The 17,356-nt window shown below is 37.0% G+C and overlaps 2 protein-coding genes across 2 annotated transcripts; one reads left to right on the top strand and one right to left on the bottom strand.

The window, feature by feature from the left end:
• Positions 1–258: 258 nt before the first annotated feature.
• LOC105385130 (breast cancer type 1 susceptibility protein homolog) lies at positions 259–11,141 on the bottom strand. The gene is made up of 10 exons (XM_048624654.1): positions 11,032–11,141; positions 10,837–10,936; positions 10,558–10,757; positions 7,927–10,223; positions 7,438–7,622; positions 6,537–7,211; positions 4,591–4,687; positions 4,208–4,342; positions 3,776–3,902; positions 259–683 (listed from the first exon to the last, which is right to left on the bottom strand). Exons 2-10 carry the CDS (start codon positions 10,914–10,916, stop codon positions 508–510), a joined length of 3,972 nt encoding a protein of 1,323 aa, XP_048480611.1. The 5' UTR covers positions 10,917–10,936; positions 11,032–11,141; the 3' UTR covers positions 259–507.
• A 262-nt stretch (positions 11,142–11,403) lies between these two features.
• On the top strand, positions 11,404–17,335 carry LOC105385106 (ATP synthase subunit delta, mitochondrial). The gene is made up of 6 exons (XM_011555428.3): positions 11,404–11,553; positions 12,057–12,180; positions 12,334–12,424; positions 12,777–12,883; positions 13,774–13,878; positions 17,178–17,335. The coding sequence occupies exons 2-6, from the start codon at positions 12,058–12,060 to the stop codon at positions 17,238–17,240; spliced, it is 489 nt and encodes a 162-aa protein (XP_011553730.1). The 5' UTR covers positions 11,404–11,553; position 12,057; the 3' UTR covers positions 17,241–17,335.
• The last annotated feature ends 21 nt before the right edge of the window (positions 17,336–17,356 follow it).

Genomic DNA, 17,356 nt, shown 5'->3' on the forward strand with positions numbered 1-17,356 from the left:
GCCTGTGCTATTTAATTATAATGTCGATAAGGTATATTCCCTGCAAAAATGGCCGTGAAGTTCCATTTTGTTAAGCCTTTTTTCCATTTTTATATGTACCTAAGCGGTACTCTTTATGTTTCTGTCAGTGAACATCAGATACATAATGCCATTTTGATAACTTTTCCCATAACTGTGCCGCTATTTCTCATCTCCACCATCACTCCTTATTATCCCCAGTCTCCATCATCTCCCGGGGCCAGGCGGCGGCGGCGCGGACACTCGCGACACCAACGCTCGTAGGTACACAGGACCAGAATATCCATGTATCTGTGCCAGATCTGGGCGTATACGATCGCCATGTGTGCTTAAAGTTACAAGGATGCTTTTAGTGGCGCATTTACGCTTATTGGCTGTTTTTATGGAAAAGCCCTTCCATTTTTACTTTTTATGAATTTTTGCATGAATTTCACACTATCCGAAGCTGTAATATCGCCATTGTACCGCCTACACCATCTCCACAGTACATCACTCCTCGTTGTCCCCAGTGTCCATCATCTCCCGCGGCCAGGCGGCGGCGGCGCGCGGCAGCAGCGAGGCGGGGCACAGCAGCAGCTCCGGCAGCGGACACAGACAGTAGCTGCCGAGGCAGTTGAGAGCCCACTCGTAGTTCACTGGGACTATGCTGAGTTCCATTGCCATGTCTGGTTGGGAGGAGAAAATCGGTTAGTGACATTGGTTGATTATGGACATAAGAGGTGGACTAGGGTTTGTCAACCATGTTGACAAATCCTAGTAGGGCAAAACACCCAGTAACTGACCATGTGCCAGTAACTGACCACCTTCCTCTTCAACTCCAATAAATAAGAAAAATAGCCAAGCAGGACCATCTAGTGAACATCCAGTCTATTTTGTGGTTCATTGAGAGCATTACTGATACAAAAGATTTTGCCAGCCGCCAACAGATGGATTGTGAGCGATCGAAAAAGTTCAGTTGGCGCGCGAACCGAGTAAATTGCAGTTGTGACTAACGTATTTGTTAAGGTAAGTGAATTTTTTGATCGTAAAAATTACCATGAAAAAAATTAAAATCATTAAAAGAAAAAAATATACCATATAGATTGAATTATAAAGATTACGTTTTTGATAAGATTCAGCTTGTTATTTCCCGTTTGATTGTTTTTAATGGGGTGGACAGTTACTGGACGACGAAACGGCGATTTTCCAATAACTGACCACCTATGTCGGTTATTGGGATTTTTGGTTGAAGCTGAATTTAGGCAAAATAAGAACGTAATATTAAAGCTCATATGTGCCATTTTCTTGTGTCAAAATATGAGCATTCTATCTTCACTCCTTCCATTTACTGACATAGGTGGTCAGTTATTGGGTAAATTGGTGGTCAGTTACTGGTATTATTATATATGATATATTTTTACAGCTTTCAGCGAGATGAAGAAGCGCCAAAATAGCAAAAAAAGTATAGAAAAGGCAATTCCACTTGTCTGAGACAAACTAGGATCAACAAGACATTCTAAAATAATTCAGGGTGACATGCAAGCACCTTTTAAAATAAAAAGAATTCAAACACAAAGTCCAAGTTTGTTCCAGATTCGGTATTAGCTGATGAGGAAGATAAAAACGCTAGTGGAGCATACTATCAGCCTAGGATAATGTGGATTCTCCAGGATAAAGACAGATGTCACAATTTTTCCTTAAAGATAATCCTTGGAGCAGTCCCTTCAAGAATGCAAGACCAGGAGACAAATGGCTTTCACCATCTCACTCTATGAAAAGATACTCAAATGCTATCTTCAGAACAGCTGAAGGCGTACCTAACAAATGCCAGCGCTTGTGAACCAGATGAAATTGGTTCCCCGAGCACAAAAGCACTTGGCGAACAAGACCTCAATGACGCTATTAAGGACCCAACCCGAATATACGTTACCGACGAAACGCGCCTCCACATTTTTCCAAAGACAGGCAAAGCCACTTCAGCAATATATGAAAAAGAAAGCATCACTACAATGCTAGCACCCTCAGCCGGTGCACCAACACGCCCTTCAATGGCATTATGAACGGCCAGAGGATTTCAAACAGAACGGTAAAATTGGCACACAAGAAATGGGGCATTCTTCTATAAGTTGTTACCACGACCAACACCCCAGCCATTTGGAACCGATACCACAACTGTATGAGCCACTCATACATGAGAGTATGAGTATATACTATGACTATCCGGAATCCACTGGCAACGCTATACTATCATTGGCAGACACATTAGTCCAGCAGTGGAAAATGCAGAAAGTACAGCGATGTTCTGCTTCAGTGACGCCTCTTCAACGAGGCAAAGATTCCCTGTCCCCCTTGCAGAAATGACTACTCCTGTCTTTGGCCAAATACTTACCTACGAAAGCACGTTTCAACAGCATCCTAAATATTCCAGTTGAATCCTCAACAAAGTCATTGAAATCCCGTTCGTCAAGGCATCCATCTTTGTATCCTGAAAAACTAACCCCTAATATCTGATTCGGTCATAATTACAATGGCTAGCCTCAATGACTCTTTTAGCCGCACTGAAAGTCTTTGGGTGGGGTTTCAGCAATAATGAAAACCATCTGTCTCTGGTCCTACATCCTTGAAAGGACCGGCGGGGAAAGGGCCTACTTTTCCGGCGGGGAATTTATGTTTTCCCAGGCCGACAATACAATCCGCCACGATTCCTCCTCCTCATCAGTTGATACCGAATATGGAAAAGACCGGCTTTAGCGCTTGGATTCGCTACTTTATATTTAAGAAAATGCTCGTTTCTGGCACCATGAATGCTTTGGGCCTGTCCCACTGATCCTGGCTTGTTCCGGACAAACAAAATCGCCCTTTCTGTGACTTATCTGAAAGTACTACATTGGGGCCAATTAATCTCCCTGAAAGCTGTAAATTTAAAATGCGTGTTCACTATGTGCATGTGTGTTTATTCCTTTGTTTTTAGTATTTAACAAAAATGCATAAACTTGTGTTTTTAATAAATAAATGGTTGATTATTAGGATAAGATATTATTTAAATTATGCATTAATCTGATTAATTAATTTAATGCACTTTTCAGTTAAGAAACCTTGAGCAAAAGTGATGTGTCACACATTAAAAGAGACCAGAGGATCGGTACTATTACATGAAGTAATCAAATAAATAAATAATAATAAGATTTAATCATAATTCCATTTTTAAACCATTTTAAATTGGTGGTCAGTTATTGGCATCGAGTGTGGTCAGTTACTAGATTTTAGTGGTCAGTTACTGGGAAAATCACTACTTTTTGTTTGCAAAAATATATAAAAAAATTTGTAACTTCTACATGTTTGCTATTTACTCAGGAATGTAGCTCTGTTATTCTAGTTTCTAAAACAAAAATCGGATTTAATAAGCGATAAGAATTGAGCCCGCTACAGATAAATTACTGGAACAACTCCCTTAAGGTGGTCAGTTACTGGGTGTTTTGCCCTAATATGGACTATAGAATATGGCATATAAAAAGTATGGCCAATAGATAAGTGTAAGTCGCTTACATAAAGGACAAGTTGTGCTGAATATAAGTTTTTATTTCCATCGGTACGTATTATTTTATCTATGGATACCTACGTCCTTTCGAAAACCATGCGACTTTTTACGTGTAAAGCCCGCGTAATCGTTGGGCAGCTGCCCGCAGTGGATACTCTATGGTGATGTCACACACACACAACTATGCTCTGTGAATATGTGACGTCACACTCACACACACAGGCGTGCTGGCACACTCACACATGAAGCGGTCCTCCTGCGTGCTCTCCGGCTCGGCTAGAAGCAGCGCGGGCCCTCCCCCCGCCGCCCCCGCCCGCGCCTCGTGCGCCGCCGCCGCTATGGTGCCGCCCGCCGCGATCAACATGCTCTGTGGGGTAATGGGATGTTTATGAATTGACTTATGTTGTAGAGGTGGATATGGTAGGGTTATAGCGAGCTGGTTTCCACATTTACCCTGTAAGGTGGAACATTATACGTGAAACACCTATGAGGTAGCCAGCTGTTAAGTCACTCGACCTCACACTCACACCCGAAAGCGAGCAGACGCCCTACGTTACTTTGGACTTCCCGAAGATCCGAGGATTTTTGCTACATATGTAGATATTAAAATCTACAAGCTGTCAATCAGTGGAGTACTATGAAGGAAAAGCCACTAAAGGAGTCGCTACTAACCTTCAACGTATCAATATCGAGAACGCTGAACGGAGGCATGCAGAAGAAAGTGATTCCTTCAAACACTTTACGAGTGGCGAGACGAGACCGCCGCGGCCCCGGGTCGCCTGTTGAGTCTAGCGCTTCAAATGGCTCCTGAAAATATGATGAAGAACCATTTAAATCTATATTGATAAGTGCCAATTTCTCCATAGTCGGTTAGAGCATAACCAGGCATTAGTGGTTGACTTTTGACACATCTGTTAATAATTTTATATGGAGATGAAGTATAATTGATTAACCAATGCCTGTCGGTTAGATAACCAACTCTGGAGAAATTGGGGCTAATGGACATTGTTTTTAATCGAATGGACAACAGAAAGAAATATGAAACTATAATATACCTCTTCATATAAAGTATTCGATTCTAAGCACTTCTCCACCCATTTGTACGCAACGATCCATTTCCCCGCCGCTAGAGCGCACATGTATTTTACTGATCTGAAAATAACATTTGATTCGTTTACCGTTTGTTTTTTGTTTCTTAATTTATACCGCGTATACAGGGTGGCCCAAAGAGTGACGTCCAAAGGAAAATGTTTTCAGTGATTCCTTAGGTCAAGGGGTAGCCAAATCACCCCCATGTATGTTCAGCAATTTTTAGTAGTTTAGGAGTTATGATTTTTTTTCCTAATTTTCTACGAAAATCGACCTCAGTGGATTAATAATGTTTTATTATTTTTGGATAACTTTTTTAAAGCATTTTTTATTTTTGTGTCATCCTCTTAAGTTGTTCTTTTAACCATAAAAGTTTCAGCTTCCTAGCTGTAATGTAAGTTAGTTATTTTTTTATCGAAAGTTCGAATTATATCATCGAGCTAGACTGCTCTGAATTTTCTACTTGAAATAAAAAATTGAAAAAGATATTCTCATGGTCCCTTATTAATTTTAAAAACTCCGCAAGGTTCCAAAATTACATAAAAATAAAAATAAACTATTGCTTAATAGGGTATTATTTGCAGAAAAAAGCCTTCAAAGGTACCTGGGTGGAAATTACCTAATTAGTAAATTGTTTCAGAAAGTTGAAATATTCCTGTTATGTCATTACTAAGGACTAATTAAGTTAGAAAATGTATCAAATTAAAGGGAAAATTAAATTATTTACTTTTTTTTTTATTCACGTTACATTTTTTAATGTAAATTCTTAGAAAAATGTTTTAGTCTGATTAGTAAGATTTATGAGATAATTTTTTTATTAATAATAAGTAAATAAACTCTAATAATTATTTTACACATTAACTCACAACAAATTTTCAAAATGGCGACCTCCCATAGCAATACACAACCTACATCTACGCAAGAAATTTTCTTTAAGTCAAAAAAGTGACAAATGTAAAAAATATGACATTTGTCAAAAGGTTAAACATGTAAAAAAAGTACCTTTTCTCAAAAATGTGACATCTGTCAAAAAGCTACATCTGAATGAAACAGAGAAGCGTATAGGCGACTTAAAGAAAATTTCTTGCGTAGATGTAGGTTGTGTATTGCTATGGGAGGTCGCCATTTTGAAAATTTATTGTGTGTAAATGTGTAAAATAATTATTAGAGTTTATTTACTTATTATTAATAATAAAATTATCTTATAAATCTTACTACTCAGACTAAAACATTTTTCTAAGAATTTACATTCAAAAATGTAACTTAAATTTTTAAAAAAGTAAATAATTTAATTTTCCCATTAATTTGATACATTTTCTAACTTAATTAGTCCTTAGTAGTACATAACAGGAATATTTCAACTTTCTGAAACAATTTACTAATTAGGTAATTTCCACCCAGGTACCTTTGAAGGCTTTTTTCTGCAAATAATACCCTATTAAGCAATAGTTTATTTTTATTTTTATGTAATTTTGGAACCTTGCGGAGTTTTTAAAATTAATAAGGCACCATGAGAATATCTTTTTCAATTTTTAATTTCACGTAGAAAATTCAGAGCAGTCTAGCTCGATGATATAATTCGAACTTTCGATAAAAAAATAACTAACTTACATTACAGCTAGGAAGCTGAAACTTTTATGGTTAAAAGAACAACTTAAGAGGATGACACAAAAATAAAAAATGCTTTAAAAAAGTTATCCAAAAAAATAATAAAACATAATTAATCCACTGAGGTCGATTTTCGTAGAAAAATTGGAAAAAAAATCATAACTCCTAAACTACTAAAAATTGCTGAACATACATGGGGGTGATTTGGCTACCCCTTGACCTGAGGAATCAAACATTTTCCTTTGGACGTCACTCTTTGGGCCACCCTGTATAACAAGTCGGTTATTATAATTACGAGTATTACCTCTGCGCCTTGAACTCTTCGTCAACGGACACAACTAAATGGGTCAAGTCTGGCGTATATTTGTCTACAAACGTCCATTTACGTTTGAAACACAAAATCTTTAGATTCGTCTGTTCCGTCGCGGTCAAGCACGAGCCGGCTATCACAAGCTTCTTATTCTTCTCCTCAACCACATTATTTCTAGCAACAAGAGGCCTTCTAACTGGTGAATTAGGCATATTATCAAATTGTTCAGACATAAACTGCTTCTCCTGAGTATTTTTCGCAATGTTTGAGTTGTTTGTTGGACACAGAGTGATGTCTTCATCCGCGTCTGCATCATTTTCGTTTTTGGTGAAGTTCAGTGACTTTCTCGCCATGGGCGTCGAATTATGTTTAATTTGGTTCACAAATCTGTTGATCGTCAATGGTGTTTCAGAAGTCTGTTTGCTTCTGATAGGTGCAACAGTTGTGTCTTTACTTTGCCTTTTAGTGGTATCCATTACTGAGTCAGTTAAGTTGATGATACTGCCTATGTCTTGCGAGTCTAGGGATTTCCCCTGCGTGATCGCGGCCACTACCTTCTCCTCGTCCACTTTGACGGCCGGTTTGGAGAGTCCGAGTTTCTTTGAGGTGTTGGCTGACTTATTGCCATTGGAGTCACTTCGGCCTTTTGAAGTCGGGTTTGAGATATTCCTGAAATCAATCAAGCAATTCAGGATTTCAATAATAATAATATTCGTTTATTTTAGGTGTAAGTATAAAGCCCGCTTCGCTAAGCTACCTTAGGTGTACTAAATATTTTCTTTTATACTTTTATTTATAAAGAAAATATTTAGTACACCTAAGGTATACATGATTATATGACCAACAAACAATGAACAATATAAAAAGCCATGAAACCTCAACAACAGCGACTTACTTCTGCGGTGTCTCCTCAACGACACTCTTGTCGGAGTCATCGTCTTCGGCCGGCGTGCAGTGGACCACCACCTCGGGCGGCTGCGAGCCTGGTGCCAGCGGCGCAGCCTCTGTCGACGCCAGGTCCTCACACATGCCAGGCGTCAGCAGGTTAGCTATGTTTAATTGGGTTTCTGGACCGGGGACCTGAAATTTTGGACAATTATTAATTAACTAGCTTTTTCCGCAAATATTATCTTTGGCCTAAGGGTTTCCCATGGGAATTCTAGGATGAAAAGTACATATAAACTTTCCTCCATTATTATATCTAGTAAAAAATAAAGCATTAAAATTCGTGGTGTTAGTTGTGTAGTTTAAAAGATCTAAGCATACACACCTAAAAACAGTCAGACGCGAAAACCGTCTTTGCTTTATAGTACGTACTGTAAAATTGGCTAAAAGAACATAGATGAAAGAATGTGATGAAGTCTTCACAACTTTAACAACTTACATGGGTATTCCCCCTTTCGAGCGCGTTCCCAACTGTAGAAAACATATTTTCGCTTTCCTTCTGCACGACGATGTTATCCAAGTCCTGTGTGTTGATATCTACCAGAGTATTGTTTTGGGTGTTGATAATGCTCGGAGTTTTATTTTTACTATTTGACTTCTGTAGGATAGTTTGTGAAACTTGGCTTTCACTATTTATTTTCTTTTGTGATTTTTGTTCCTTCTGTGATTTAATTTCAATGATATCAGCATCAATATTGGCAAATACCTCACCCATTAGCTCATCATAGTTTGGACTGTCAGTTGTTTTATTATGTTCTTGCATAGCTACCTCTTGCTGACTCTTATGTGGAGTATCAACCTTCTGTCTCTTGCTTGGTTGCTCTACAATTTCATCAAGATCTCTGTCTCTCTTCTCGGGAATCTTTTGTGTTTTAGTTTTATTGGTTTTGTAGGTTGGCAGGATCTCAGAAGGAGTGTACTTAGATTTTCCTAACATATGCACACTTGGTTCTTTGACAGATCCGCTGTTGAATATGTCCATATCTTCAAATTCAATGTCTTCTGGCAAATGTTCGTCTTCAGTTTGAGGTTTAGCATTTTTCACAGATTTAGTAGATACTTGTGTATTTGATTTCAGATTTTGAGTATTGGATTTGAGAACTTGGGTATTGGATTTGAGAACTTGAGTATTAGTTTTAAGAACCTGAGTTATTCCTTTTACAACAGTTATATTTTTTGATTTCTCACTGTTGGTATTAGCATCAGTATTATGAGTATCATCTACTTCTTCATCACATTCCATAATGTTGGATAATTCTTTTTCAACACTCTCTGTTATTTCAAATTGAGCTGTGGCTGTTTCAGCTGAAGCTGTGTTTTTCTTTGTTGAAACAGTTTTATCCAATATTTGTGCTGCTTTGAGAGGCGTAATGGATTTTTGTGTCACAGGTTTAGGAACTATCTGTGTATCAGTTTGTGCATGCTGTTCTCTAGTAGTTTTAACTTCTTGTGGTAATTCTTTGACATCTTTGACAGGCTGAGGTTCTAGGGATGTCTGTATCTCACGGTCCGTGTTCACTTTTAGCTCAACATCATTTTGTTTCTTATTTATAGTAATATTAGTAACCACATCCCCAATTCTTATGGTGATATGAATATCATCTGGGTTGGAGGAATTCACATTGTTTATGATTTGATTAGTAGTTGTCACTTGTTCTGGTCTGCTAGGTACTTGGAATGGACTCTTTTTAATAAAAGGTATTTTTATGACAGACTCTCCACATTCTGACATAGCTATATTGATATTTTTTTCCTCCATCGCTAAAATACTTTGTCCGTTATTATTATTTACACGACTTTGTACCTTACTACTGCTATTAATTTCATTATTGCATTCTTCATCAACATTCATAATGTCATCTGTATTTCGATCCTTACTTTTATTATTTGTAAAACTATCTTTTCTTACTGACTGATGTATCTGAGTATTTTTGTTTAAAATTCGTTGACTACTAACTGCTTCTGCTTCTTCAGTTCCAGGCACTTCTTCAACTATTTTGGTAGGTAAAAATTTAGCTTTGTTAGCTATTACTTTGTTATTGTCAATAATATTTGGAGTATTGTCATCAATAACAATTTCTTCAACATGGACAGTAGGTGGAGTAGCAGAACTTTGCTTGCTTACAGCACTCTGTGTCTTCTTACACATCTCAATGGACACATTTAGTTTGTTTTTATTAAGCTTATTTAACTTGCTGAATTCTTTCTTCATTTTCTTTACATTTGTCCAGTTTTGTTTCACTTTATCCAACCTTTTTTCTGCTTCTCCACTTGAGTCATGTGAGCCAAGTTTATCATTGTCAGCAGGTTTATCTGATTTTGCTTTACTGTTCAGAGTAATGTCTTTTTTTCTTGAGCTTCTCCGTGGATGCTCATTTGAATAATCATTTTCGTCGAAATAAAATGGCTCTAAATCCATTGGACCAACAACATTCTGTTTATTTTTGTTAGCTTCAATAACTTCTGTGTCTGGTAGCACTTCAATCTTATCCCAATCATCTTGGGGTTGTAAGACATGAGCTACCTTTTTAGGAGATAAACTTCTGTTACTTTCTGCATGAATTTGTACTTTACTTGTGGAAAGAGTGATAGGAGGTAGAATATCTTGGGTGGACTGCTGAGACCCAGAGTAAGGTGGAGCTGAGAAATGATTATCAGAGCTGGTCAGCCATTCCTTGACATTCTTGTTTGGGTCATCCTTTTTAGGTACTGGCACCTCCATGACAAATTCTTCCACTGAAACAGTATTTAGATAGATATTTATTACTTGTAAGTTTTACAATGATAAATGTATCAACATACAATCAAAAAGTTTTACAATGATAAATGTATCAACATGCAAGCCAGTGAATTAAATTTATTTTCAATTAACAACTTGTAACAATTTAAATTACATGTATGCATAATTATTTACTTCAGCTCCCCTATTTAACATATAAGTTAAGTACTACTAATAGCTAATAGGCTATAGGTTACACATATATATATATATACCAAGAGTCAAGATTCTTATTCTCTTGTTATATTCAAAATAAGTAGAATATATTAGAATAGAATCCATCATCCTTACATTTAATATCAAACAACTTTTCATAGGCCATCACTAATTCTCTGATGTGCTCTGTCAATGTGATCATGGGTTCATCTCGCTTCAGTGATCTTCTGTCCAAGGTCACCGCACATGCTGGACAGGCTCTACGCCCCTTCCAACAGGAATGACACAGCGTGTGGCCGCACGTAGCCCTCTCAGGGGCGATGAAATATTTGCAACTGGAAACGGAAACAGACATAATATTTTAAAAGCTCCTTGAATATTTTAATACAGGTTATAAGTAGATTATTCACTCACCATTCTAAGCATGTTACTGAGTCAACATGTTGCGATATCAATTTGGTAGCGTTATTCACATTAACTCCCTTCAGTTGCATACTGGCTCTAAAATATTAACCTGAAAACAAATGGGTATCTTTTGTTTACAGCTTTTCAAAGCTTCGCTGTTAACATAATTTTATAGAATTACATTAGCAACTACACAAAACTTACATCACTAATCACTGCGTTAGTTATATTATTCTATTAAGTAGCTTAAAACACAATTATTTACTTGTAAATGGTGATGAAAATTAAAATATAATTTCAACAAACATCAACAAAACGTAGTGTTCTTTTCTCTATGAACATTTTTAGAAAAAGAATGGCTGACCAATTTTTCCCGCTTTTTTTTACGTCAACGTCAAAAGAATGATTCTCAGAAGAAAGTCAGCTTGAGTAAAAATTTTGTGCCAGCAAATGTTGTGTTTTGATGGTGTTGCTGTGGTTGATTTCTACCATGCCAGCAGACAAAATCTGCCATCATAAATAAAACTGGGTGAAGACTGCACTGCACAAGGTTTTGGAAGATAAAGTACAATCGATCGATTATATTTTTTTGTTATTCTGTGTACCTCACATTAATTTTATGTGGCAACATTTAACTTCACAGCTGTCAAAATAGGGGGTGCTTGAAGGGTGTATAAAATCAATTTAATTCTAAAAATCGTCTCGATTTTATTACAATTTATACAAGTGAGCCTTCTTTTATTATTTCAATTTTCTAGAATTTATAGTTTATACTTCTACCCGTTGTAAATTACTAGCCGACTCTGTTATCGATAGTTCATATTACATAATCTGAACTTGGTTATTTTGATAAGTTTTTGTAATTATAATATCTTTAATTATAACCATTCCCTTAGAGAAAGGTAAATTAGTGTTTTTACAACTAGTTCAATTAAAATAATAAAATATTTGTGTAATTCAGATACGAAATAAATTATTTCAGTTTTAGGTTATGATCTACAAAAAGAAAATTATTTACCGGTATAGAGTATAAAAGCCTGTATAGATAGCGCTGTTAGTTATCGATTAGGGGGCATCGTGCAATTTTCCTATATTTTAAATTGTTTTGTAAGTGAATTAGTGATAGGATATACACACAGTGCAGTAGGTACATATGGACACGGTTACAGGATATTCATCAGCAGTGTTGATTGTTTTTAGTATAATAATAATTTTCTATCAACTTTCAGAATGGCACTAGCTTTCCGCAACACCCTGAGGGCTGCCCGCTCGCTCATGGTCAGAGGGTACGCAGAGGCCGCACCCGCCATCAAGGAAGGAGAAATGGCACTCACACTGGCAGCTGGCAACAAGGTAACAGACTTATAAAAATAAAAATAATATGTAACAGATTCATTTATATACCAATACCATAAAAATACCATTTAAAAGCAATGTATCTTAAAATTCTCTTATTTGAACTTTTTATCAATCTACCTACTTTAATATTTCTTCTCGTTATTCTAGGTGTTCTACAACAAAGTGGCTGTGAAACAGATTGATGTGCCATCATTCAGTGGTGCCTTCGGTATCCTGCCCAAGCATGTTCCTACACTGGGTATGTATTTCAAACTTTATTTCATAATACTTAACACTCCTCACCACCATTTATATGATTATACTTACACATTTTGCACTCTTTAGATATTAAGAGGTAGGTTTTTTAATGTTAAAAAAGTTTTGGGAAAATAATATTAAAATGAAAGTTTTTTTTTTTCAAGTTTCAGGGCTACCAATATTTAGTTTTGTCTTTTGTAGAAATAATTTAAAATGGAACTGGACTTGTCTCATTGCATTTTACAAAAATTTTTATTGTGATTATGAAAGCAAAGTACCCTCATAATAAATTATTTCCAATAACTCATGTTGTGGATTATTAAGTTATTATTTACACTACATTGTTCTTTCAGCTGTCCTGAAGCCTGGAGTAGTGACCGTCTACGAGAGTGACGGCAAGCAGGCCAAGATCTTCGTATCATCAGGCACCATCACCGTCAACGAGGACTCCTCTGTGCAGGTAATGTTTTTGTATTTAGTGACTAACTTTGTACACATACATACATATGCTCATAACTGCAATCCCCAAAGGGGTAGTCAGAGTTAATTTGTATTCACGTATACATACAATAGGTCGCGAGCCGTATCGCCATTTGACTACCTTTAGTTGTCATGGAAGGAGTTCCCTGGGTCTTTAGTTAGGAGTGATCATTGGCGGTTGTAGCTCAATTTATACCTTTTTGAGGCTCCTCCTCATATGTATAAAAATAAACTCAAAAACTACTAAAGCAATTTAGAAAGCTCTTTCACACTTTTAAAGCAAAATAATTTCAGTGTGCTATAGGCCACTTTTATACTGGTATTCCCAGATATTTAGGTATAGCTTGCCTAATTTAGCCGCCCACTAATATTGTAATGTTGCTGGAAATAAGATGACCCACACTCTTATTCTCAACTTGTCACATACACAAGAGTTTAGGGCGAGTTTAAGTTTGTCACCGTGGTGAATGTATTAGCCATTCAGAATAGCGTCAGTCAATGACTACCCTGGATGCGCCAGACATATTTTTATTGTAAAGTACAGTTGATATGTCAGACTGAATAGCTACTTTGATTCTCCCCATTCATTGGTTGGTTCTTACTACTGCAGAATAGTTGATGATGACGGCAGAATGGTGTCCTGAAAATGCCGGTTGTTGCTGCCGCGTACCACTGGTCACTTTTAAAGGCGATGCGAGAAGCTACAGCCTGACAAGAAATTGGTCTTCCCCTTTTATCCACTATCGGGCTCCGATACCCATATCACGGGCTCTGCCTAGCTTGGGGTCGGATGGACGTGTGTGAGATGTAGCCACATATTATATTAACTTGCCAGGCTGTATCCTCCAGTAAAATGTTCCATATCCGCAGGTGCTGGCGGAGGAGGCGCACCCCGTGGAGTCGCTGGACCGCAGCGCCGCGCAGGAGGCGCTGAGCAAGGCGCAGTCCGAGTACAACTCCGCAGGGAACGAGAAGGTAAGCTTGCAGTTATTTACTACTATCTTACGAACGATACCCGATGATGTTATAGGTATTGTTAATCCACTATACCGTACCCCAGAATACTATCTTAGGTTTTAGGTCCATAGGGCTCATGAGAATTCCGCACTATGTTAGCTTGTCTCCAATCAATGATGGTTTTTGGGTACACTAACGTAAAGCGGATAGTTAATTATTCCAAAATGAGTCTATAAAAAGAAGTTTTCAACCAATTTTATAATGTTTGTTGTCCATTTACAGCATTTGTCAGTTTTATACTAGTATTTCCAGTACCCGCTGCACGGGTCCGTTATCGACGATCGACGTAGATATATCAGTCGAGCCGCGATAAATACGGTATTGTGATTGGTGTAACGCGGCCTCAACGAGTTTATCTGATAACAGACCCGTGCCGCAGGGCCTGAGTATTTCTAAACTATGTCCTACAAGGGTATTTGGCACAGGGGTATAATCGTGACAGTTCTGACATTGCGAAAAAGAGACGCTTAGCTACATTAAGCGTAAGAAAGAAACGTTAAGCTGTAAATGTTTTTTGTCCTTTTTGCTGTGGCGCCTGTTTACGTCAGTTCTCTGTGCCAAACAATGAAACAAATGAAAAATCTGTGCCAAACAAAGGCTGACAGTTACAACAAAATTTTCTAAATGCTATTTATTTTTGATTTGCTAGTGATTTGTGGGTGTTTATTAAGTTTATTAGACTATTATCATCACTTAACGAGTGTGTGACATGGGTGGGTGGATTTTGTTCGGTTGTATCTATAGCATATTGAACGAAAACACGATGGAATGATGGATGAGATATATTTTCACATGTAAGTAGATACTATCAAGTTTAACAAGCTTACATTCATCATAGTACTATTTATTGGCTCGATTTTAATATAAAACGATACTAATTTTAATACTGTAAGGTCTTTTAGTATCAGTTTTAAGTAAAAATTACGAGGTACCATATCATAACAAATCACATGGTGTTGCAAGTTATTGAAAATTTATTTTACCCACAAATATTATAGTATGCAAAGAAAATACTAGAAATTGTAACGGACTCGGGTTGGGTTTACAAATGGGGCGCACGAATTCGGTTTTTGTGAAGATTGTATTTTGTAGAAGTCATTCTCCTCTTTCAAATGAGGTGCCTCTCATTGTGAGGAAACGTTCGTTTCTTTTTTTTTCTTCCATGTGTGATTTCTTCTGTATAATATAAAGTTTATTGTATTGATACGAAATACGTGTTTCCTTTAAAAAAAACCCATCACATATTTTGCCCACGATTATAATGCTCATGCTCATCCATTTATCTCTTTCATAGGTTTCCGACAGAAAAAAAATTATCAAGAAAATGGATAGACATTACCGGTCGCACAAATTGGGAACCAAGGAAACATACAAAAATTGTGTTCGGCACATTTTGAAGAGGATTGTTTCGATTGGACGAAGACAATGAATTATACAATCCACTCAGTTTGTGTATATTAAATAATTATATTGAAATCAAATAAGTATGAGTAAAGTTTTTTTTCTTATATCGTCGGTTGACAGGAAAAACTCACTAAGGCTGATTTTTCAATATTCAGATAAATGTTATCTGGGTAATACAAACATTGAGAAACATTTAGACGCAACAGCATCAATATTATTTCCCAGCAAAACTTTTGTCTGGCTATTGAAAAATTAGCCTTTAGTGTCTTTTTCCTATCAACCGACGATATACTCAAGTTTTGTTTTTGTTATTATGATAAGTTAAATTTCCCCATATTTAGGTTTTATTTTTTTGTCGGCAACATCTATGGTTTGAGTGAGAAAGAGAATAGTGCACACGGCGATTGCGAATCTATTTGTAGTTGATCTGAGGTATTTGGTATGTTAAATTACGTTTACGAAGGCCGCCTTTTCGTAAGTTGTTTTGTAATATATTCATTTATGGTGCAAAATAAACCTTTGTTCCCATCGAGTCACACATCAAACCTGTCACACTGTATACAGTTGGGAATTCTTCATGAAAAGTGTGCCATCTAGTCACAGTGTTACTCGATGGGAGTGTTACTCGTTGGGAATGATTTATTTCTGAATTCCAAACCAGCCGCTGTAACTGGATGGGAACATAAACTAGAAAATTCCCAACTGTTCTCCCGTTACTCGTTAAGATTTGTTCAGTGATGATGAATGATGATGATGCCTAACCAGTGATAGGTACTGTGACTTATACAGTGTGTTGTTTTTCGGACCCGACAAACTTTAAGGGTGGATTCTACGAGTAATTTCATCGAGAAAAACCCCCATATGTGGGGTCAAATCTCAATATTATAGAAATGGCGGCCATTTTAAAGCTAAATTTGCTTTGAACTTTTTTTAAGCAGTTGTGAATATTTTAAATGAATAGAGATGACTTTTTGCGGATAATAGCATTTTATTTCATGTCCGTAAAGCGTTTAAATCTCGAGATGATTTTCTAAACGAAGAAGAAAATCTTAAAGATATTACTCGTAGAAACACTTAAAGTTTGTCGGAAGATGCAGATGATCTCAAAATAATGGCGAATATTATGGGGACCAACACCGATCTAGTACTTACATACTTATTTATTTATTTTATTCGGAAAACTTAAACTAGTTAAAACTTAATATTACTAATTTGCATAACAGCCATGTAGTAGTTATAATTATCGCATATGGTGGAATTCAGATCCATTGGACTCTTGTATTGGCTCAAAAGACTTGATGAGGTTTCACTAGCGCCATCTACCTTAATCTCTTATTCGCTCCATCCAAAGGTTGTCTGGCAGAGAGTCCGCTTTTAGTGATAGGACCGCCTTTTGTACCCTTATTAGGTTCATCATCTTTAGCCTATAGCAGTCCACTGCTGGACGTAGGCCTCTCCCAAAGCACGCCACTGGATGTGATATTTAGCTTTCCGCATCCTAATTAAGTTACAACGTGTATATTTTATTATTCTTTTGGGGTGTACAAATAAAGTGTATTCTATTCTATAATCGGTTTTTGTCCATGGTGGAAAATTCTTCATTGAAAATCCCAACAAGTTACTGTGACTTGTTGGGAATTTTTATTTTCATAGTCCCAACTAGTTACAGTGTTACAGTTGTATGTGACACGTTGGCAATGAAGGAAAAGGGTGTTTCAACGAGTAACAGAGTGTGGACTGATGGGAATTTTGAACATAAAATTCCCAACGAGTAACAGTGTGACTGGTTGAGGTGTGACTGGCTGGGAACAAAGGAAAATAAACAGTATTTATTCTATTGTATGTTATTTCAGGCGAAGGCGGAGGCTGCGATCGCGGTGGAGGTGGCGGAGGAGATCGTGAAGGCCGCGTCGTAGGCCGCCGGACCGCCCCGTTAGTTACAACACTTATTTAATTATATGTCATGTTATATTACTGCAATCTGTAAAAATATAAGCGCCAATCCAGTAGAGATGCGGTTTTTTTCTCAGTA

This window comes from Plutella xylostella, chromosome 12 (assembly GCF_932276165.1).
Source record: "Plutella xylostella chromosome 12, ilPluXylo3.1, whole genome shotgun sequence".
Lineage (NCBI taxonomy): Eukaryota > Metazoa > Arthropoda > Insecta > Lepidoptera > Plutellidae > Plutella > Plutella xylostella.

Coding starts and splice junctions, on each gene's coding strand:
- LOC105385130 (XM_048624654.1), bottom strand. CDS start 10,916: ATGCAACTGAAGGGAGTTAATGTGAATAACGCTACCAAATTGATATCG. Junction 10,224..10,557: donor AAAGTTGTTTGATATTAAAT/GTAAGGATGATG, acceptor ATACTGTTTCAG/TGGAAGAATTTGTCATGGAG. Junction 7,623..7,926: donor TCGAAAGGGGGAATACCCAT/GTAAGTTGTTAA, acceptor CCAAAATTTCAG/GTCCCCGGTCCAGAAACCCA.
- LOC105385106 (XM_011555428.3), top strand. CDS start 12,058: ATGGCACTAGCTTTCCGCAACACCCTGAGGGCTGCCCGCTCGCTCATG. Junction 12,425..12,776: donor CAAGCATGTTCCTACACTGG/GTATGTATTTCA, acceptor TTGTTCTTTCAG/CTGTCCTGAAGCCTGGAGTA. Junction 12,884..13,773: donor ACGAGGACTCCTCTGTGCAG/GTAATGTTTTTG, acceptor CCATATCCGCAG/GTGCTGGCGGAGGAGGCGCA.